This window comes from Lonchura striata, chromosome 7 (assembly GCF_050655825.1).
Source record: "Lonchura striata isolate lonStrDom1 chromosome 7, ASM5065582v1, whole genome shotgun sequence".
Taxonomy (NCBI): Eukaryota; Metazoa; Chordata; class Aves; order Passeriformes; family Estrildidae; genus Lonchura; species Lonchura striata.
The window spans coordinates 21,301,214-21,325,000 of NC_140709.1; the positions used below are offsets into that span (position 1 = coordinate 21,301,214).

General features: G+C 44.3%; 1 protein-coding gene across 5 annotated transcripts in view; it reads right to left on the reverse strand.

Moving 5' to 3' along the window:
* Positions 1 to 22,751: 22,751 nt before the first annotated feature.
* OLA1 (Obg like ATPase 1) overlaps positions 22,752 to 23,787 on the reverse strand; it is a 128,290-nt gene continuing 127,254 nt past the window's right edge. For all 5 annotated transcript variants that reach the window (XM_021552476.3, XM_021552475.2, XM_085585075.1 and 2 more), the window contains one exon: positions 22,752 to 23,272. In XM_021552476.3, the coding sequence (XP_021408151.1) occupies positions 23,171 to 23,272 (102 nt within the window). In that variant the 3' untranslated portion in view covers positions 22,752 to 23,170. The remainder of the gene's footprint in view (positions 23,273 to 23,787) is intronic.

Here is a 23,787-nt window from a genome sequence, read left to right on the forward strand (position 1 = left end):
GCAGCTGACACATTTGCTTCCATGCTGAAGTCCCAAATGAGCTCTGTTATGTAGCACAAACCAGCCCAAAGCTGCAGTCACCTACCTTGTGGCCCAGAACTGCTTAGACTTCTCTCTTTTCAGGTGTGTCTTTGATAGGTGTTTTGGGCTGATCCCAGCCTTGCTATGGAGGCCCAAACCCCTCAAAGCTGGTGGTCCAAGCTGAGCTCTTTGCTCCTTCCCAGCAATGCTGCCCTATATGCCATTAAGGCACAGCATCCACCAGGAACCAATGATCTTGAGGGAATTCCCTCTGCTGCTGCAACACAAAGTGTGAAAAGCAAGATCACAAATACCACTCTAATAAGGTATTCTGGATTTTGATATGCACTTTCTTGAACATTCAGAAATCCCAGCTCATCTCCAATAACTTTCAGACTTTCAGTCAACATTTGCCTTTGTGCTTCTTTATCTTGTACATCAAGATTAACCCTGTATAAGATAGTATTCAGGCCAAAACTGAAGACTACACAAGCAAATGTCCCCTTCCTTTAACTATGGTATGAATTGAGCCATAAGAAAATGACAGCCATTTACTGGAATTAGCACTTTTAGAAATAGATTAGGATAGTCATAATAAGAAGATGCAATTTATCTACTAGAAAAGCCCATGCTTTGGGTTGTGTGCATCTGATACAAAATAGCACTGAAACACTGCAGCACTGGGTGGTCAGGCTGCTTGGTTGAAAAACACAGAGGGGAGGAGGGAAAGCAAACTATCCCCATTCCTCAGGTCAGAGCACAAAAAATCTGCCTACTCTGTTGTTCCGCCTGAGCACCTGAACTTGATCACACTTGAATTTCTGGGACATGAGTACAAATACATCCCTTAGATGCTGGCCAGCTGATTGTTTCTCTTGCAACCTTTTGCACATTAATTTTGCTATCCTTTTATTTTAAGACTGATAAAAACAGTCCAAACACTGAAGAAACCAGAAGCCCCAGTGTTCTTCCACACTGACTTTGCATTCCTAGAAGGTAAACCTAGTTAAGGCAAGTCTTACCCCCCTGCAGGAACTGAAAGAAAACCTTACGTACTCCTAGTTTATATCTTTGATCCATCAGCTTTACACATGCAGCACAGCATGCCTCCCACAGAATTTTGCTGAGGGTTATTTTCCCCTCATACCAGTGAGACATTGGGAGGTACAGAGTGCATCTGTTCCAGCTGCAGGACAACAGCTGGGGGCCAAGAAAATCAGAGGCAGAAGGAGCATCAAAACTATTTTCTGACTCATCAGTAAAAAGCAATAGGAAAAAAAAAATCAATCCTCTCACGATGTTTTAATATTACACATTATAAATTATACAGATGTAATACAAGTCTCTCCTAAATAAACAGGGACTTTACAAGCAGCTATTAGAATACTACACAGTTTGTAGTAACACTATTAAAACCCCAAAATATTTATGGTCTTCCCTTCTAACCCAGGGCATGACAAAACAAACAAAAAAAAAATAATTCTGGTAACAAGAAAACACACAGACAAAAATGGTCTTGCAACACTTTCCAAGCTGTGAGTAGTAGAAATGCATTGGAATCCTGCTTGCTCACAGACATCATTTAAGCAACAAACATCAAGTTTACCTATCAGGTCTCCTCATAGGAGAGACACTCCACAGTGTCTCTCCTATGAGAGACACTTCACTGAAGCCTCTTGTTGGCCATATGGCAGTGGGCATCTCCCACCTTTCTCTCAAAGAACTTAAAAGAACAAAAGAAACAACATTATGCTTCATTAATGAAATGTTTCCAGCTGCTCTGAGTGGGAAGTTTCTGATCATAAATCTTCCCATTACAGTGGAGCAAAGAAAAGTAGCTGGACAGGATTTAATGCTGAACACCATGATGACAGATGGGCAGAAGGTATAACCAATCTATTTCATTGTTAGAATCAGCCCAAGTACAGGATTCTGAGGATAGCCAACACAGATCTTTCCTTTGCAATGCAAGGCAAGGGTCCAAGTATCTGCTAAGTGAACTGTGCCTTTTGGTGATGATTTCTTAGCTGCTATACTGGATTAACCACAAGGGACTGCAAAAGCAATTGTCCCATTCTGCAGGAGTCTAGCCAAGCAGGTAGCAGCAGGACTAGCAGAGTCACATCCAAGTGGCGTGGCAGGGACAGACACCTCAACGGGGTTGTGCCATGGCCAGTGTTTCAGTGACCAATGTTAATCACCCTGTCATGTCTTGTGGTTTCTTATAGCCCACCCCAAAGCTCCTGCTTCACTTTCCTGACCCTGTATCTTTTTTGGGTTTCCTTCATCTCTAGTTATTATTGATATTCATAGAAGTTTTAATTATCTTCCTTCAGCTTTGGTGATTTTGTTTTCTTATTTTTCTGAGTATTTCCACCCAAAGTTACATGCTTTCTCCTGTCCTTTCCACTTGCACACTTGGAACAAACAGCCACTCTGTGAACTCTATATTTATCCCTGCACAACCAAGGAGAAGAGGGGCATTGAGTAGAAATGAGAAGCAGGGAATGAGGCAGATTTCATTGCAGCTGCAGTGCTGCCTCTGAACAAGGCTAGTCCTCCTACACGAGCCTAGAGCCACCTAACCTGCTTCATACCAACAGCAGTGACTTGAGCAACCCAAGTGTCTCAAGGCTTTGCTTCCTCCTGCCTGGCATTCAGATAGTGGAACACACATGGGAAAGAACTTACCCTCTAAAATAACACCTTCAGCGGATCTTGCCTGAAGCCTCTAAAGTGCCAAGTGACTGCAGTGTTTGCAGCAGTTCAGTTCATAAAATACACAGCTCCCTGGCATAACTCACTATTGTTCCCAGCTCTTCTTTTCCTGAACTCCAATGAATCCTGGTGACTCCAGCATTGCACCCAGCCCAAGCACAGTTCCAGCTGGTGCTCTCCTGCTGTGACACTAGGTCCTGCCAAGAAACCTCCTGTCAGAAGTCCCAGTTCCTCCACCATGCTGGTGTGGAGGAAGTGGATTGCTGCCTTTGACCTCCAAGTGCCCCTCAAAAACCCCAGAGAGATGAATGGGCCTTGTGAACTTTTGCATACACCTTCCTTGATGTGATTGAAGGGTCACAGACTTCAGAGAAAAACAGACCAGTTCCTCCTGTCTACCCTTCAGTCAATGTAGTCTTAGAAATGCTTTTAAGTAACAGCAAGCTATTTTTAAGTGGCTGATGTCTTTCAAATACTGAGTGGTATCACATATTCAGAGAGTCACAGCAAGGTTTTTTTGTCTTGAAAAAGCTTAATTTCCTGAAGCACATATCAAAATCCTACCCTATGAATCCCTTCAGTGCAACAGAACTCTCCTAGTTAAAATTCTACACAAGCATATTTATTTCCTCCCTGCTCCCTGAGGTACCATTCTCTCTATGTACGCTACAATAACAACTGTGCCTTTACTAAAATTGAACAAAATAACCAGATCTTTGTAGAGGATAATTAACAGCCAGCAGTGAATCTTTGTGCTGATTCAATGGGATATGAATGAGTGATGAAAATTCTCCTTTGCTGGAGAGGTAATGGGATATTGTTACGTTTACATATGCTTTGCCTCTTGCATGATAGCATATTTATGGTGTTCATCATTTAAAGTCAGAAATAAGTACACAGATATTTTGTGATTGTGTTCAGGCAGTTATGCCTCAACATGTTTGCCTCTCTTTCTGTCATTAACAAAATCCCCACTCCATCTGCATCTAATCCAAATTCCTCATGTCCATTCTGAGCAGGATGAGTAGACCTGAGCCTCTCCAGCTGTTCCTAGAGATACGAAGGTTCATTTCTGGAATTGAATTTCTGCAGTCTTACGTAAACTATCTAGGTTAGTGTCCTCACACGGGATACTTCACAGAGTATTTGGAGGTAAACACAGTGACATTACACAGGTCTGAAATACTTGGAGCCACCAGATTTCTGTGTGCTTTTCACTCCATGATAGAAAATTTTCATGTTGTTCTTTCCTACTGAATAACTATGTACTTGGGAAAAGTAGCAACTCTCATTTGAAAGACTGCATGAATATCCATTGAGTGTACTCATACATTATATATTTAATACAGGAATACCTCTCAACTCTAGAAAACAACTGTAGAATAATTGAAATGAGAACATGGGCTTGTCTAAAGTAGAAATACTAGCAACCATACTTAAAAAGGCAAGAGGAAGAAAATATGTCCATATATGTTTAAAAAATAATTGGTAAATAAAAATTTATAATAATTAGTAAAACAAAACAGCTCTCACTGCACATTGCAAGTTAACTCCTGCATCACCAGAACATATTGAGATGCAACTGCCTGAGTGCAATTGCTGGACAGGGACATGTAGTTTTATCACTGCTGTTTTGTGTGCATTGCTAAGCACACAAAAAACTTGGGAATGCTGCCAGAAGAGGAGCCTTTTTGTCTGACCTTAGGCCTGTGAAATGGTTGGAAAAGCCATAACACGATGTCTGGCACATCAACAAGCGTGCCAGGCAACCAGGCTGGTGTAGGAGTCATGGTGGGCAAAGAGCGTCAGCAGGGAATTTTCCATTGCTGGTCAGGGTTTCCCAAACTGGAGACATGGTCACACTTCACAGCAGACTCCTTGTGACAGGCCTCACATCACTTCTGTAACTGCTACTGAATGGGTGGGGCTCTTCTTCTCCCCTGCAACCCAAAATCCCCCCTCAGTCTAGTGAGTTATTCACACCAATGGTGTGTTTCCAAAGTGGAGATTTAAAAAGAGGATGGGGAGTAAATAGAAACGTTGCACCCATTAGCTGCAGACAGCAGCCCTCTGACATGACCTCCAAAGGTGCCCTCAGAGCTTCTGACCTCTTCTGCCCTTGTATTATATTTTAAAATAGTCTTGAATTATATTTTTCTTTGAAAACCAACAGGGATGAGTCGTTTTACATGATGGTTTGTTTGTTTTCCTTTTGAAATGTAGGGCCTGTCTCTCCCAGAAGGGATTCTAGCTAGCTGGGCAACTAATGAAACAATAATATTGTCTGAGACAGGGGAGCCAAAATCTGGGGAGGAAACTTTTTGCCTTTTTTTTGTTTGTTTGTTTTTAATCTGACTGCTTAACATTCCTTCTTCCTGACATCTACTGGAGTTTGGTCATTAACCGACAATTTGGAGAAAAAAAATCTTTTCGTAAAATATTCAAGAGCTCCAATTCCTTCTAGCAAAGCCTCCACACTAATACACAGCTGCCAGCCCACAGAACTGTGTTCCAGGGAAAACCAGCATTTACTACTGTGCACATTTAAGGGGTTAAACAGAACAGAAAAAGGGGATTCATCTTTTAAGTATCTGTCCACTGCCTTTTTAACCATCATACAAAAGAAAACAATAAAAAGAAAATAAGAATTGCTCTGTAAATCACCTGTGGACAGGAGACATGATGAGTAGGAAAGATATTTAGTTCATTTGGAGGGATTTCTTCCATGCATCGTAAAATATGTGCTCTGTAGTCTTAGCAAATGTGTCCTGCACCGTGATATAAATGAATGTGAACAGTTTGAACTGCTGGCCAGAAGGGCAAACTTGACAAGTGCTGCACTTGAAGTTATTCATTGCACAAACAGTTGAAAACGAGTCTGATTCCGCACAGGTGCAAAAAAGTCACTCTTTGTAGAGGAGGGTTTTTTGACATTAAATTAGTTTCAATAGATGATGATGGAGATGCACATAATGCATTTGTAGCTATGGGGAAGCAGAGCATTGCTTCTGACCCAGATAAAATCCGAAGAGCTTTGCTGATGTCCGCGCAGGGGGAGCCCTTGCCGCCCCTCCCCGCGGCCCCGCAGTCCCCGCCTGCGCTGACAGCGCTCCAGCACCTTTCCCAGCTCCAGCAGCCTCGTCACAGCGACAAACACAAACACGGATTACTACACTGAACACGTCAGGCTAAGTCAATAGTTTAATAACCACTATTAAGGCTTTTCCAAATCCATTTAACAACTGTAAATTATTCCAAAATAAAATAGCCTCAGCCAATCAGCTGTATAGTCACTGACCCACAACTATGTGCTTATTTCTCAATTAAGCAAATGTCCACATGCTGGTTGGCTTCAGCTGCTTTTGTGGGTTTGTATGTTGCAAGTTTCAGTATATAAATCCCTGTCCCCTGCCTGAGAGCCTCAGCTATTTCCGACACCAGGTACTGCAGCTTCAGCCTCGCTGAGGCGAGGCTGGTGCTGGGATAAGCTCGCGGCTCCAGCCGTGCCCTCTCGCATCCCCCCCAAAGCCCTACTGCCAGCCCTGCCAGGGAACCGCCCTGAACCCCCGTGCTCACCTGTGCGAGGAGGAGTGTCGCCCTCTGGCTGGAGCCATCCCTGAGCTCGCTGGGGCCGAGCCGGGGCAGCTACCCTCACCTCTGGGAGCAGCATCCCTGCTCCAGTCAGGCTCCAGAGCTCGCCGGGTCCCGTTTGGAGGACACCAGGGAGCCAACCTGGCAGCGGCAGCAGCGCCGGGGATGGGGCGGGAGCGGCGCCGTGACGAGCCCGTGGCACCGCTCCGGCGTTCGGAGCCAGAGGGGCTCAGGTAGCCAATCAGCCCCTCGGGGGGAGCGGGCACAGCCCGGCAGGCGCAGCAGGAATAATTGGAGGGAGCTCCTAATTAATTTGATAATAACCCTATCCTGTGTTAACACACTCCACATGCAAAAATAGCTAAAAAGTGCCAATTAGCAGTGAAAGTGAAAGAAAGCATGTAACAGGCAGCAACAGAACCTCGCGGCCAAGGCCTGATGGCACGCAGGTGTTCCAGGCCCTCAGCGGCACTGTCCCTTCTCCAGGAAAGGGGTGACAAGCCTCTGTACCCTGTGTCTGCTACAGCATGTGTTTCCCATGGAATGAGTTAAGTGCCTTTTCTGTACTTGCATCCAACAACCTGCTGTAGATAGGCTCATGATACACTTCAGGTGAGCTCTAAATTGTTTTCCTGGCTGGTTTTGCAAGACCTAAAGTCCTCATCCTCCTCAAAAGCAGGGGAGTCTGTGGCACCTGGGTGGCTGCAAGCCCTGGGGAGAGGTAGAGCCCCTGTACAGGGCCTCAGCTTCTTCGAAAGCAGGGCTGTAGCTGCATGGCCAAACTGGGCATCAACAGACGTCTAAATCCTTCCACAGGCATCAGCTTTTTTCTTTTTCCTGCCACTTGTCCAGTCTGTCCATCAGGAGGTTTGGGATGAAGAGGGCAGAGCAGCCCCCATGACCTCCCTGCCCAGCCGCTGATGGATCCAGCAGAGCTGGCCCGAGGACGGCACCTGCAGCCCTCTGGAGAGCCAGGACATGCACAGACCTCAAAACTGCCCTTTGCCCCCTGCAGCACTCATCTCAAGCTGCTGTTAGTCCACAAATCAGATTTAGGATTTAATTTCTAAATACCCATGTTGGCCTGCCACCAGCATTTAAGATAGCCTTTTTTCCCCTTCTATTATTTTGTGTCAAGCTGGTTTATATTTTTACTCCTGAATTTTCTCATAACTATAAGCATCCTGTATTACAGCCTAATCCCAGGGCCAAAACTAGCCAATTCAATATTATTTTTGAGAAAATAGACAACTTGGATGTCATTACATATTGTAGAAGTTTTACCAGGTATCTTGTACTCACCACTTACAAAGCTTCCATAAAGCATGCATCTATAATGAGCTCCAGCTTTCTTTCCAGGCAAATATGAAAGAGTTTTTTTTTTTTTTTTAATTAATATTTGTGAACCAAAGTCCATGCTCTGTGGATGCTGTTGTGATTGCACAGAACACACAGGGAGTTGCTGCCGGCTCCTGTTGGGACTAGAGAAGCAAAAGGGGACTGGAATCCAGCAGCCCATCTTACAGCAGCTCCCATTCACAGAGCATGAGGTAACTCCCAGCCACTGGATACCCAGCACGTGCTTTCAGGTATGGTTGGGATGAAACAGGTGCCTCCAACACAGCAGTGTCCCACATCTCAGGTTCACCAGCCCTTGGGAAGGTCAGCCGGAGGTAAATGGATGAGAGGACAATTGTGAGAGACTCTCACCTGGGTGGAGGTGAGCCACACTCCAGCACCCTTGGCACATCCTTATGTCCTCAGCTGGGTTAAATTCATGTTTAACAAAGCCTCAGAGGAACTCCCACACTTGAGGAGACTCCCAGGCCGAGGAAGCAGTGGGAGCTCAAAGTTGAAGCATGCACAAGAGTGAAAAGTGGGGTTTGCACCTGTGCAGGAAAGCCAAGCAAGACTCCTCTCTGCATGTGGCACTGACTTTAATGCTGAGGCCAAATCTTGGGTTTTAAACAAAGCCAAAAAGGAAAACTCTCTCCAAACATTCATAAGCCTCTTTCAAAAGGTTCCATTTAAGACAAACCACAAACTAGGCACCCTGCTGCCGCTGTGCTGACCTGAAGCCCCCTGGCTTCCCCTGCCCGGCAGAGGCACGGTGAGCTGTGGGGTCACTCCCTGGGTCTCGAGGGGAGTCGGGGAGCGGCAGAGGCAGAAAGTCACAGTGCCTGCCTCGTTTGGCAGAAAGTCATAGTGCCTGCCTCGTTTGGCAGAAAGTCACAGTGCCTGCCTCGTTTGGCAGAAAGTCATAGTGCCTGCCTCGTTTGGCAGAAAGTCACAGTGCCTGCCTCGTATGGAGGCGAGGCAGCGTCCGAGGAGGTAATGAGGGAGCTGACTCAAGGCTGGGGAAACAGTTTCAGGTTTAACCCAGGCTCTGGGGACCTCCGAATCACAGAGTATCCAGCAGCCAAATGTGGCCTCGAGCCTTTTGCAACATCTTAAATACCGGGGTGGTAACAAGGGGAAGGGAACGCCCATTGACCAGTGGGGGGATTTGGGGGAGTGGTAGGTAAAAGACAGATACAAAAACCAATGGGGGAAATTTAAGGGAGGGACCCCGGGCCCTCATCCAATCCCTCGATGCTCAGGGTAGAAGATTTTGAAAGAATGGATGGGGAGCCGAGTGATGGACAAGGTACCAGGGAGGGGAGAGGGGAGTAACCAAGCATTGTCAGGAGGATTGGCACTGAGGGAACGGAGGGAAAACTCGGGGTGGAAACATTGGGAGAAAATGGGGGTGGAGGGGCAAACCATTACAGAACTGTTGCAGAAATATAAATAAACAATACAATACCTTACCGTGGGACTGCACTGCTTTTAGCTGACCCCGTAATAGCAACCTGAGCAGGCTGTTAAATGCTGTAATGCAGCCTTCTGGCCCCCACGGCAACTTCCTCCTGCAAATGCCAGAGCCAAATCTCTGCAGCAGCAAGTTTTAAATCTGGAAACACAAACTACCCTCCCATCTCATTAGAGAATCGAAGTATTCACTGGGACACTGTGACCAGTAAATTGAATGCCCAAGTTAGGGATAAGGGAGGCTACATCTCTTACTGCTGTGAGAGCACTCATGTTTGGGAAGTGTTCATTAAATAATAGTGGCAGAACTTGGTCACAGCATAGTCTGCCTTCTGCCTTTTAATTAAATGATACCAAGAGGCTGTGCTTCATACCATGTGCAACAGAGAAGGCTTTGGCTGTGAAAACCATCCCTGCCACTGCTGTCAGCTCCTGTACCAGCACACTGCACAGGAGGAGGCATCTGCTCCTCTTTCCCTGGGGTTTTATTAATTTTAGACTGCATTGCAGTAGAGCAGATTCACCCCCGAGTAGAAAAAGAAATAAAACACACTCTTTCCTTAGAGCAAAGAGAACAAAACTGAAACATGGGACAAAGTTAAAATACCCCAGCACACATAACTTTGATGTATTTGATGCAGGAAATGACGTGGTTTCTCTAGCTACATTGCTATGAAATCTTAAGTGAAAGATTGCTTCCAGCAGAACACACTGATTAAATCTGAAGAGATTTAGGGAAAAATTAAGATTCCAAGGCTCAATTAATTTTCTGATCAAGAAATCAAGATGGGTAAGGAATTGGGAGTGGCAGCTGAGTCGCAAGTCTTTCTTCCTTGATTGTGCTTTTGTATATTAAAGAAGTTTTAAAACCAAGGTATGGGAGAATAAGGCTGACCTTTGATGTATGTGATATGTCATAAACTAGAACCAGTCCTCCAGATTTCTGTTTGTCAGCTTTGCATTTATGAAACACAAGCTGCCTTTGAATATAGTTAAACATGATTACAGGTCTTTCTATGACTGAAGTTCACTCTTGAAGAGAGTAACCTACATATATTGCCCCTTTTCCTTCATGGAGTGCAAAGGAAAAAGAAGATCTGAAAGGTTTGAGAGCCTTTGCTTCCTACTTGCCTCTTTTTCCTGGAATCTTAAACTCGTGCAAAATCTTGTCCTTTTTTGCTAGAGAAATGTGTAGATTATGTTGTCTTGTCTGTGAGGGTAGAGGGTCTTCCTTGCACCTATGGAAAAGTAGGAGAAAGACAGTTCCTCACAGAGAGAGTTTTGCTTATAAATGTACTAGTAACAACCGTAACAATGAAAAGAGCCCAAATAAGAAACATTTCTGTGTGCTGAGCAAGGATATTGTGCACTTGGCAGAAGTGAGCCCATATCCTCCAGCCAGCCACAGAGCCTTGCAGAACAGATGTGCTGGTTCAGTGTTTAAAAACTTACAACTGAAAAGTAAAACCCTTTCCAAGATCTCCTTCACACATTAATAATAAAGCAGCATGTTAGTTTAAAGGAATAGTGACTAGAAATAATTTCTGCAGAACCATGTTCCTGACAAAATATAAACCTCCAGCTGAAAAATTTGACTACAAAGAGGGAAACTAGCCAAACCTACCGCTGTGATGAGGAGTTTCAGAGATTTCTCCATGCCCAAACCAGCCACATGTAAAAGCTAGGATAAGGGTTCACCTAAAATCTGGGGGGAAAGGGAAGTCACCCAGGAGTAAAGTCAAGTATAACTGAGATTCCAATGTACTGCAGGTAGTGAAAACTGTCTAACCCCCTGAAGTTTGCAATGCTCATCTAAAGTGCTGTATACTCTGTAAGTAAAACCTCCTGCCCCAGAAATCCAAGGGAGGGTGAAAGAACTCACTTGAAGGTTTGCCTCTTTGAAAAAGACCTAAGGAAATAAAAAAAAGGTCCATTTCAGGGCTCACAGAATAAGAGTATTTAGATACTCCTCCTTAAGAAAGGACCCAGCTGCAAGCAAGGTTTGTGCCATAGTTTAAATCCAGGTTCCCAGGAAAACTTGCTTACAGAAAGATGAGAAGATCAGAGGATCATTACTGCAGAGGATTCAGAGAAATTATCTTCTAATACACAGTTGAAGACAGAACTAGTCTTGGTCTCTCTTTGGCTTGAACCTCTACTGAAATTTAATGCTGACAATCAAAAAGGGATATATCCAGAATTTGTAACCCTGATAAAAATGGGAAATCTGTATCATCTTAATCAAAGGATATGCCACCCTGAGCTGGATCTGTGTCTTGTCCCTTGGCCTCATATGACTCCTGTGTGCTAGAGGTTAAGGGTTTGTTAAAGAATATCGGTTTTGATTAAGTGTCACATATGGTGTAAAACATCCTCTTTATCACTGGCAGTGAAGGTTGGGGGCCAGACAGTGCCTTTTAGTGAGCTTCTAATATAAATTAGGTGTCTTAGGTAATGGGTGGTTTTCAGACAGGATTGATCTTTCTATGGTCCAGTGAAAGTAGGTGTGTTTGGTGAGATGTCACAAAAGCAGCTTCCTGGCACCTATACTAATGGGCTGGTTACCCCTTTTGGAGTAGGACTTGAAAAATGTAGCACAGGAATCCCCCCCTCCCCCTTCCTAACTTTTTCATTTTCTTGATGTAATGGGCAAAGGTCTATATATCCTTTACTCCTTTGGTATTTCAGTCCTTGTATTGGCAGTATCACTCAGTGAATCTTAAGCCACTCATCCTTTTAGTCACTTACACCTCCCTAAACTTGCATGAACTTAAAGATGAAGTGGTTATGAGTAGACTGGGTTACTTACTATTTTTATCCACGTACAACCTTTAAAGAAAAATGTATCAAGGATACTATCACCACCACAACCAAATGGTTTCTATTCCCCATTAAGTGCTTCTTGGAAACTTTGATGGCTCAGAAACCTAAGAAAAACTGTTGAGATGTTAAACCCTAAGTTCCCCTGCCTCAAAAACAAGAGCAAACATGCATTTCTATAGACATCAAAACGTGTCTGTATTTTCCTCTTTATGAAGCAGAAATTCTCTCAGCTTTGTGCAAAGAGTGCCATGATCAAAAGCACAAACGGAGCACATGAGATCCAGAAGCCATAATGCAGAGTCTAACTATGGACCTCAGGTAAAGAGGGTATACACAAAATAAACCTTTCCTTTATAGTTCATTGACATGTTGTAGTTAAAACTTTTCTGAAAAGTTTCCATGAGTTTATGAAGAAGTGAAAGCATAAATGTTGGTATTGCAGGCTCATAAACTCAGCTGCTGAACAAAATCGTCAAATCTTTAAATATGCAAGAATATATCAGAAACATTTTAATATTTCATTGCATTTCCCACATACCCACTCATCACAGAGCACTGGAAAAAAACAAATTTGATAAAAATATTTAGATAATTAAGATGCAGAAGTCTATTCTGATTCTGGCCAGAAAGGTTTCCTTGGACCCCAATTTAAATAACTGGGATAACAAAGATTTAAAGCATGATTAACCTTAATTTGCCTATAAAAATGTATTTGTCTTTAGGCAAAGATAGGCACATCAGTAACTCTAAGCTCAGAGTAGCTTCACTGGATACAGCGGGATCATTATGATTAAAATTGCATTTGCCTGAAAACCAAAACAGACTGGCCCTAGATTTAGATTTAGACTGGCCTTCCATTTAGGTTATTTCAGATATGAAGCATAAAAACTCCTCTGTTAACATGGGACACCAAGAAAGCATTTCCTCTCTCCTATCTCAGGACCTGTCCTGTTTATGTTTTCTTATTTGCTCATTGTTACAATGAAGCAGCTTTGTCAAAGTGCTTTTGAATATCTGTCTTATTAGAAATACTTTATAAAAATGGATTAACCAGTTGAGGTTTGGGTTTGGGTTTTTTAATACCATCAGATGAAGGACACTCATTCCTACACCCCACTTGGGTGGGGACTCCTAAGGGTGCCAACATGCTTGCCAGGCACTGGGGTCCTCAGCCAGGCTCCCAGCAAGGCTCAAACACCAAAATGTCTTTGGTCTCCTGCACTGGTCTCTGAGCCCCAAAAAGAAAACAGCTCTCTTATTTTGAAGGTGCCCTGTGACTGTCAGGGATAGTGTATGACTTGATTTCTAATGCATTTAAAGATATTTTCTCCCAAGTAAAGACATTTAGTGGAATATAAATAATATATGTATTTTAACTGATTTCTAGAAATAATCCATGAGTACTTCTAAGATACAATCTGACATAGTATTAAAATACAACTCCTGCAAATAGACCTTCACTGCCTTTGAAAATAGAACCAGTGATTTCAGAGTGAACATACTAACCTCAGACCTGCTGCAATGCCAATGTCCTTGCAAACCATTCCAGGAGTTAACTTACGAGATAAAAACTACATTTTTCAAGCCTGTGTTATATAACACCTCATGTTATTTCTCATGGAAGAACCAAAAAAATGTTTCAAACCTGCCAGAACAGGCTTTCTGCCCATCAGAAACACTCCCAGTCCTGCAGGAACAGTGGCACAGCAGCAGTCCCTGCAATGCTGAGCGCCACTTAGCTTTGCCAATTTGCTGTCACTGGGACCTCGCCATCCGGAGCACACAGGACACTTGTAAAAGCTGATGCCAGAAGCAGGGGGGGGAGGCAGAGCCCCCAGAGCAGAAGCACTCTGCAAGCTGCCTGAGCTCTGGCAGGGCTGCCTTGGGATTGCATCCTCTGACTCCCGTCACCATCCTAACTCCTTGCATTTTTAATATTTTTGAAATGGCTCAGACATAGTTTCAATGTGCTCCTGTATCCTAAAACTAATGTTACAGGTTAACAATGCCTTATTTGTCCCAGGAGCGCCCCTTCTCATTGGAGAAATGGAGGGAGGTGGTGGGATGGAGCACAACTGTGCTGTGCTCATTGCTCCACTCCAGGCACTGGGTTGGGGACTGGCACAGATCCACAAGAGGTTGCTGGTCAAGTCACTTCTTCGTCCTTTCCAAATGTACTTTCATACAGTCTGGGAATTACTGAATGTTTCCAACAAGCATACACTGGTTTATTCCCAGCTTGCCCTGTGTGTGTCAGCAGTGCAGGAGTAAATTAGATGTTTACAGGACCAGGAGCAGCGTGCACCTCCCTGCAGCCCTATTTATCCAGTGGAGAGGGAAAGTTACCTGGGGCTTACCTTACACAGCCAGGATGGCAGCAGCATCCCAGCAGTGCTTTCTGGCCTTCACTGCCATCTTCTGTGTGGGGTCATGAGGAGCATGAGACAGGATTCAGTGCCTGCCAGTTCTTTTCCTCTGTTCCACAGAAAAATTACAGCAAAGACACATAACAGAGATTTATCACCGCTGCAAAGGACTATAGAAATATAGGAGGCTCTCAACCTATTTTGCCCTATGAAATTTTTGTGCCTTCCTTGTGTTATTTAGATGGGCAGAGAGAACAAGGGCTGAAAGGGTAACGTCAAGCAGAAGCTGCCTGAAAGATCCATTCTAGATTTATTACTCTCTTTTTTGTGCTGAAAATGCAAATAAAAATTAATGAAAGCTGTGACAAAAAAAAAAGGTGATTTGATTCCTGGGGTTCCCCTGTTCATCCTGTGACCATCAAACAGTGGGCTGATCTCCTGGAGAGCCAGCTGCCCTTGCCTGAGGTGTGAGGAAGGGTAGGTCCATTCTGTTTGAGGACGAAGCATGGAGAGAAGGGAAGATTCAAGACCTACTGCCATGGGGTGTTCATGGGGCCTCGTTGGTGGTCCTAATTAAATGTACAATAGCATGTTCTACTCAAAAGGCCAACTACCTTTAATGCCAACACAGCCCAAAAAGGAGCATTTAAATGCAGTTTGACACCCTATCCCTTCTACATGCCCCTATAAAGGGGCTCTCCTGCAGTCCTCACCAGTGCAAAATTACTCTCTACAGAAGTAGACCTTCCAGGGTCTGATGGTTTCCTATTTGTGAATGGAGGAGAGGAAAAATACGGCCAAAACCCCTTGACCTCTAAAGAACAGGTCAAATTTAGGGGACAATTTTTATGAAATGGAGTGTTAAATTGCTCAGCATTGTTCCTAAGCACAAGGTCCCCGATTACTACCCTGCACCCACTTTGGGTTTATTAATTTCTAACTGCTATTAGTCTTTCTCCATTAGGCGGGAGAAGAGTGGGTGTCACGTTCTGTGGTACAGAACCTCCTCTGCTGTGGAGACAAACCAGAGGCCATCCCTCTCCCACGGAGCCCAGCCCAGGCCGCTCTCAGCACCTCGGCTCCCTTTGTGCCGCTCCGGGAGCGCCGGGCTCCGCCTGAGGCTCCTGCGGCGCTGGTGACAGATGAGCTTGACAGCCTGCTCAGTCCAGGTGACTGAGCATTAGCTCGCCTGAGAGTGCAGGCGCTAAGTAAATCTCATTCCTAATCCAAATTGCTTTTGATAAGAACAAAAGCTGTGTGCAAATGAATATTTCCATCTTATTTCAAATTCTAGGTTTCAACTGCAATATTAATGCTATTTTACAGTGTAATTTACTTGTAATAATATGTCATTATTGTCATTTTACAGTTTTCTCTTAAAGTAGTAAAGAAAATGTTTTAAAAGGCACAAATAGCTGGAGCACAAATCTCCATTCAGCCTAAGAATCTGAGCTCTCCCATCAGAATGGCACGTAATTGAAAACAATGACATCCCCAATGGGCTAAACACTCCAGTCATTAACTCATTTTTATTTTGGGATAAAAGGGTGTGCTTACAGCTTTTTTCCCCAAATAGTAAATATAAATTAAACATTTCTCTTTCTTTCCCAGAATGGCATCTGCCAGTGAAGTCAGCAATGACCTCTAACACTTTCCACAAGCACATCCCAAACCAGCACCTGGTGTTGGACACAAACCTCCTCCAAGTGAAGGGTTTCCCACAACACAGCATGTAAAAGGTGGCCTGCAATAGCAGAAGTGTCCTTATTACCTGGTGATGGCTCCTGAGCACGAGGTGACTGCACTGCTGGGTTGTAGGAATGTGTGCAAGGAAGGGAGGTGTCACAAGAAGATGGCATCGCTTAATGGTCATGACGCATGCCACACGTGTAACTGTAAACCAGCTGTGTTTCATCTCTCCTGTACATCTGTGGAAGAAAACTGATGCACTACTAGTACTCTTGAGGACTGAGAGAACCCATCAAAGACTGTCACAGACTTCTTGTCCTTCTCCAGAAGGATTCCCACCACACTTCTCCCAGCAGAAAACTCCCCAGACTGGTGAGGTCAAGGCTATTTGAGATCCGATTGGTCAGGAGGGTGTAGGTTACACATCAATTATCTCCTGCAGGCTGGGAGTTTATCCCAGCAGCAACTATTGTTGAGCAGCTGTGAGATTTACACCACATTCCCAAAAATATGATTTCTCAGTGTGATCTCTGTCTGAATTTGACAGAAAAATATTTAATGGCTGGCAAAACATTAGTAAATAAAAGCAGATCAAGATGATGTTGTTACAATAACAGATTACATTACTATTCCCTGTCCTTAGGAAAACCCTGATTAGAACAAGATCCTCATGGGGTCTTATGAATAAGTCAGGAAGGGGCTCTAATGACCCCGCGTGAGAGCTGAGCTGCAGCGCAGCCAGCGAGGTGCCAGGTGCCTCTCAGAAGCAGGCACTAGCCTGGATGACTAACAACACTTATCATAGGGGGGTTGTTGATTTGCTTTCATAATTTGGGACATATTTTCTGCTACTATAAACCAGGAGCCAGGAGAATGCTGATTTATAACAGCAAAATTTGACCCGTAATCTATTCTTAATCCCTTTATTAGTAATCTTTTTGAGGAAGTGTACCTCAGTCTGAATACTCCCCACTACAGAGAAAAGCAACAGACTTTTCTTGTTAATCTCTGTATGGGAAACTCCAATAGCTGAAGTATCCTTCCACCTTTGCAAGCACACCTAGCATTGATTGCTGATCTTATATCTTGAAATGCATAATTACTGAACTAAGAGAAAATTACTTTTTGCTTGTGAGTGTCAGGACAGCTCTGAATCCATGAATGACTCACCCTCAGGCACTGGTGTTTAATTTATGAGTTATTTATCTCCTTGCACACACCCCAGCACAAACAATTATACTTAGTAATTTGTTGATCTTATCAAGGCTGTTTGATGTGAGTATTGCTACTTCCAATAATGCTTGTGCTTTGAAACTTAAACAGGATTTATAACCAAATTTTGGTACTTTGCACATGATTCATATTACAGGGAAGTTTAACTCTTCAGCAACCAGCACTCCTGAAAGAATCTTTTGCTGACAGATTTGGCAAAGCATCCCTTCAGCATCATGAGAGCCCCTGGTTGGAGCTAGTTCTGTCCTTACACAGCATGGGTGAGTGTTCCTAGCACAGGACAAGAGAAGGGAGTGAGGCCTGGGCCCAGCTCCATGCCCCCTGCCCATGCCTGGGGCCAGCTGCAGTGCCCTGGTAAGGTCAAAGTCCCCAGTGTTCACATGCTGGTCTGCAGGGTCTTCCCTTGGAGCCCATACTGCCCTTGGGAACCCTTTTATGTGGCAACAGCCTTCCTCATGACAGAGCAAGAGCTTTATTAGCCTTCAGACATTACATGTTTACTATAAATCAAGCCCTGTGAACCCCTTTGCCCAATGTAACTCCCTCTGTTGTCAGGTGCAGGTACCAAACCCTGATGGACGTGTTCACCTCATGCTGTGCTTCAGGGGCAGGCAGCTCCTCTGAGCCATGGGGGCTGAAGGTCCTCACACAGGGGTATCCCAAATCACCCTCATAAACCCTCCTCTCTCCCCCTTGCATGCTGCTGTGATCATTACACCAAAATACAGCAAGTGAACTTGGTACCAGAGGTACAAGCAGTGAAGGGATTTCACAGAATCACAGAATGGGTTGGGGTGGCAGAGACTTCAAAGATCAAATCTGACCCCCAGCCTTGGGGGTCACCTTCCATTACACCAGGCTGCTCAAAGCCCCACCCAGCCTAGCCTTGAATGCTTCCAGGGATGAGGCATCCACATCTAACCCCAATCTCTTCTAGTTCTTGTTCAGTCCCTACATGCCCTTCTGAAAAGTCATTTACCTCAGCTCAAGTACCTCTAGGTGTGGTGACACTGCCTGGGAGGGGTGAAGGGTCTCTGCCGTGGCTCTGCAGCCAGTGCTGGGCCTGGATCGCTGGGGATGAAAACACGGTCAGCACAGAGCAGTGCTTCTTCCATCCCTACTCTTACCAAAATGGCCCTTGGTATGTTATGTGTGTTTGGAGAAATCCCCATACCCAACATAAGCCTTTTCAATTGCAGCGTTGTGCAGAGTTCCTGCCCCTCAGAGCCAGCAGCGCCAAAGCCAAAGCCCTTCCCTTCCCGCCGAGGGCAGAAACCCCCGTGCCCGGCCCGGCCAGCCCAGGCTGCCAGGCGCTGCCTTCCCGGACCCTGCGTGCCTTTTGTTAACTCGCGCGTCCCACACCCTCTCCCACAGCTGCAGAATTGATCTGCTGTGTGGTTTATCAGTTTCTCTGCTGAGCACGCACACTTTGCGCGTAGAAAACAAAACGCTGCAAGCGCTGACAGCGCAGAGGCACAAGGAGCTCTGAGGGCGGCCCGGCCCCGCTGCTGACACAAGCACACACACGGAACATGGCTCAGTGCTCAGTACACGACACGGCCGCACGTCTGCTCCCATGGACCAAACGGGCACCACCCGTGCAGAGGAACCAAGGAGTAACTGCTCCAAAGACAGCCTTGAAATGCAAAATTCACTTTAAACCTTTCTAAGCCCAGCCTGCACAGCCCTATTTCAATCCACAGGGATACTGGGATGAACACCATTACTTCGATTTTTTTTAAACTCTCAAGTGGTTTTCCTGTTTTAATTGAAGTGAAATTGTGGAATAGTGTAATCAAACATTTGGCGTTAGTATGAAGGGAGTAAAAACTAAAAGAAGTTATTATTAGTTTTAAGCAACTAAAAATTTTTAATGACTCCCTCTGCTTCATCCTCTGTGAGTTGAGTTTGTGAGTGGACAGAAATGGTAAAATTTAGCTAATATTATTCAAACTGAAAACTTCACCAGACACACTTTCAAAAAGCAATGCAATGGTCCTATCCTGCAGCTGGTAGAATTAATGGAGTTTAAAGCACCCACTAGAATGGGGCATGCAGCATCCCTACCTCAGTAAGGACCAACAGAGCTGTGCAAGGGCAGTTTGAAAAGGCCTGGCAGCCACAAGATCATAAAACACTGCACCAGGAATGCACCTTCCTGACGTTTGTGAAGCTACAAGCGTGATTTGCCAGCAGAGCAGGGAGGGGGGCACAGTCACTGGCTGGAAGCTTGGGGACACATGGCCTGAGCAGGGCTGTCCTGCCCGCAGCCAGCACCACAGGGCAACAGCACCAACAAAGTGCCAGGAGGTTTCAGCAAAGCGAGCCCAGCTGCACTGCTGCCACTCCAGCTGCAAGCCTGTTCTGTGGGCAAGGAGGGAAGGAAAATACAACTTACAGCACGGCGTCTCCAAAGCAGGCACTCTGCCATACGGAGTCCTTGACAGGACCTGTGGGCTGGGAAGAGATCAGCGGGAACCTGGATGAGAAAAGGCAGATGGAAAACTGCAGCAGGTAAGAAAGGATCCTTCATTAAAAGTAAATCTTCTAAAACAATTGTGGCAATTCTACCAATCTCTACAGGGCTGGACATAGTCAATGAAAGAACAAATAGACATGAAGTTAAGACAGTACTTCTACATTTTATCTGATATGTTAATTCACACAGAAAGGCCAAACCTGCTTCCCAGGTTTTATTAGGAAATTCCTATTGGGACAGAAAACAGTATCTTATACCTGAAGTATCTATGGTACAAGTAGTCTTCTAAATTTTGCTGCTTTTTATGCTTCTTAACGGTTTGAAATGTCACATCTTGGGGTCCCCAAGCACATCACCTTGCTATTGCTATTGATTCTGCCAAAAGCCAACAGCAGTAAGCCCTTGTCTACAGCATTACTTTTATTTGACCAGGAACATGCCTTTAAAAGTGAACCTCCTTATCACACCTCTTCACATACACTCCCTGCCTGCTCTGCACAGCACAGGACACTCACAACAGGCAAACCGGCTGCTCCTTGGGTATCTTAGAGAAACTCTTTCTCTTGAACTTGCTGCCCCTGTAATTCCTCATGGGACCAGCCTGCCACCAGCCCAAGCAGCCCCTCAAATACCACAGGAGCATCAGGTCCCCCAGCCAACTGCTTCACTCTCCAGATCTACTCCTACAGAGTAAACCTGAGGGGCAGTGCAGGCATAGCCACTTTCACTGCCATCTCCACATCACTTTGGGGCACTCTCTTTTGGAAGCCTGGGGGCTGGTAGCAGCCTTTTCCCTGTTCCACTAGTGTTTGTTTAATCCCAGAAACATGCCATCAATGCCACTGAGGAACACCAAGTCAAGAAGAAGGGTTAGCATTCCTCCTCCCTTGCAAAGCTCTCTACTGTCTGGATTTTGGAAGACCAGTGCCTACAATGTTTTTTCATCCTTCAGCTGGAGAAACAATGTCTCCTACCCACTGCCACCAAGCCAGTGGCAGTGAAAAGTGTGCAGACAGATTTCACGGGTTTTTTCCTAAATAGCGAATGTCATGGATACATTGCACCTGAAGTAGCCTGTGCAGGTAGAAATGCAAAATAATTTGTGCTTAGCTTAAGTTAAATCACAATTTAAAACCCACTAAGGAGAAACACGGGCTGCACATATTTAATGCGGTAGTTGTCACAAATCACTGGTGATAGAAATAACAACTTATCAGATTATTCTTTCTTTTAATAAAATTTATGATTATTCTGGAATAATTTATTAGCTTCAGTAGTTAAAAGAACCTAGTTAAACAGCTTAAGGGATAACTATTCAGGCAAATTAATAAACTGAAATAGAAAACATTACAGCATATATATTTTTCAAATTGTGGTAAACATTTTAAGTTCATTTTCTATATTCAGGATATTGTAGCAACTTCAAAGAACCCTGTCTACCACAAACAACTTAGTTTGATTTTTAATTATCTTTTATTTTTATAACAGGGAGTGTACACAATGAAATAGAAACAATTCAGGATCATGGGAATATTTTGGAAACCAGAAAAAATTTCAGCCAGGACAAGAGAACACGTTTTAGTGAGTATTAGTGCAGTGAAGAGGTTACTTCTTTCAGCAGCACACATACTCCACTTCTCACTCACCTTTCATTGTGTCTAAAACCCAGCATGAGCCCTTCTCTGGTACTAGCACCTTGCTGACTTCCAAGAGAAACAGGTAGGCTCTGTTTTCTTTTGGATTTGACTTCTAACACAAGATTTGATGGTCCTAATAGTTTCTCAATTATGTAACATCAAAATAATACCAGGAATAAATACTAGCTGTACCAGAGAGATTATACAAAAGAGAATTCCAAAGATTCCAAAACATCTGAAGCCCTAATCTCTGCTCTACAATACTGTCACTGCCCCTTGCCACCATGAAACAGAAGATGCTCTTTAAAACAAAATCAACAACTACGAGTTGGAAGTCATCTGCCCTCCCTCTCTTTGGTGCAATTAAAGGCATGATGCCAACAAGGCTCGTGGCTCTGGCTGATGCATGTCTCACTCTCCCAGAAAGGAGCAATGAGGTTCGAAGGAGGCATCTCGAGGGAATGTCTCTGAGCAGGATGTGGCCAGCACTCCCAGTGCCCTGCACACAGCAGGGGTGAGCCGGTGGCAAGCTGCCTTTTCAAAGTCCACAGTTAGGGAATTTATCACCAGGGCACAAGAGGCCAGGCACACCAACATGACACAGGTAACAACAGCATCTCTCCCAGCCTCGACCACACTGAACCTGTAGCCAAAACCCCCAGCACATGGGCACTCAGACAAAGCCAGGCTGTTTTAAACACACTGAACATACTGTGAGAATGGACAGCTCTACACCTCACATTAAAAGAACAAACTTGGTTTTATTTTGCCAATACCTTATTTTTCTGTTACCCAGAGTGACCAGCTCTCCTTTGTGGTTAAAAAGTAAAGAGGTAAAAAGGCACTCCCAGCTGCAACCTCATTTCAGCAGAACAACTCACCTCCAGCACAGTGTGACCTCTTCCTTCACAGCACTATCTGTGTGACTCTCCACTGGCCTCAAAACCAAGACTTGGGAGGACAATGCACAACATCAGGTACTACAGCTCCAGTCTGATTTATTAATTTCAAGGCAAGAGTGAAATACTCTTTCAAAATCATTTGAACGAAAAAGCTTCAGTCTCACAGATAACATGTTTTTTCTACGTATATTTCCTCTCTCTAGTAAAAATAATTTATGCTGCCATCATTATTATCCTTAGTATCATCTTTCAGTGAATGTCCATCTACAAATTCATTAACTTTTTTGAGACAAATCATTGGCATCCTAATCTTCTGATTCCCATGAAAGACTCACTTTCAAGATACAATTGCAGCTGCCCCACACTGCCAGTTACTGTATCATACACGTCTTAAAATTCTGTAATCAGCATCCACCAGGTGCCGTATCGCATTCAGCACACCACAGTCAGTCAATACAGACATCCCCAAACACACCAAGGCTGGTTTTGTCAAATGTTTTATTGAGTGTAGACATCTGGAGTACTGTAAAACATGCATTATCTGTAGATTCAAAAGGAGCAAGCCACATTGTCCTCACTGTCAAACGTGTCAGGCTTGGCATACATGATGGAGATTAATGAAGTATCATGAGAGTAATATGGTTCCCAAAAAGCTTCTACAATTTGGAGTAGGGTCTTAATCGTTTGAAATGCAAAGCTGCTCACATTTAGTGAACTTGCATGTTTGCTGGAGGTGCCATATTTTAATTCAAAACAAACAAGAATAATTTCACTGGGGGGAAGGGAGGTTCCCTAGGTAGAAACTGTATGCTTTTTGTTTTCAGATATTCCAATTCCAAATAAAAATTCATATGCTTTTTGAAGCCGCACAGTTCATTTCTGAGCAAACAAATCTGATATTCATTTCTTCTTGGGTTGTTGAGGTGTATTAAATTTAAAGAAGATAATATCTCCATCCTCCACTACGTAATTTCTGCCTTGTTGTCTGTATTTTCCAGCAGCCTATAAATGGAACAGACAAAAGGAAAATTGGTTACTTCATTAGACATTTTACAGTACTTTCAAATGGCAATTATTTAAATACATTTTGGTAAAGAGATGGTAATACTTCAGCTTCAGAGTTTGACAGTCACAATACTCCTCAGTTCGACATCACTTGGTTTGATATATATATATAAAAATATATAAAAGTAATTTAGCCTCCACTGGATCTGAAATGCTTAAAATGCACCTGCATTACATAGCGGTAGAGCCTGGCAAAGCAGTTCAATTTTTTTTTCTTTTTTCGATTTGGCTTTATTTTCCTTCATCTGGAAGCCCTGCAGATGGCAAACACTGGTGGCAGGAATGCAAAGCATCGGCCAGCACTGGTCTGTGCCACGGCTCCCGGCCTCCCGAGGCGCCGGACACGAGGGTCCTGTCCCCACTGACCATGGGGACACCCCGTGAAAGCCACAGCCGCGCCCGACTCGGGCTGTGAGTGGGGCCCCCTTGTCGGCTTGCACCCACATAATGAA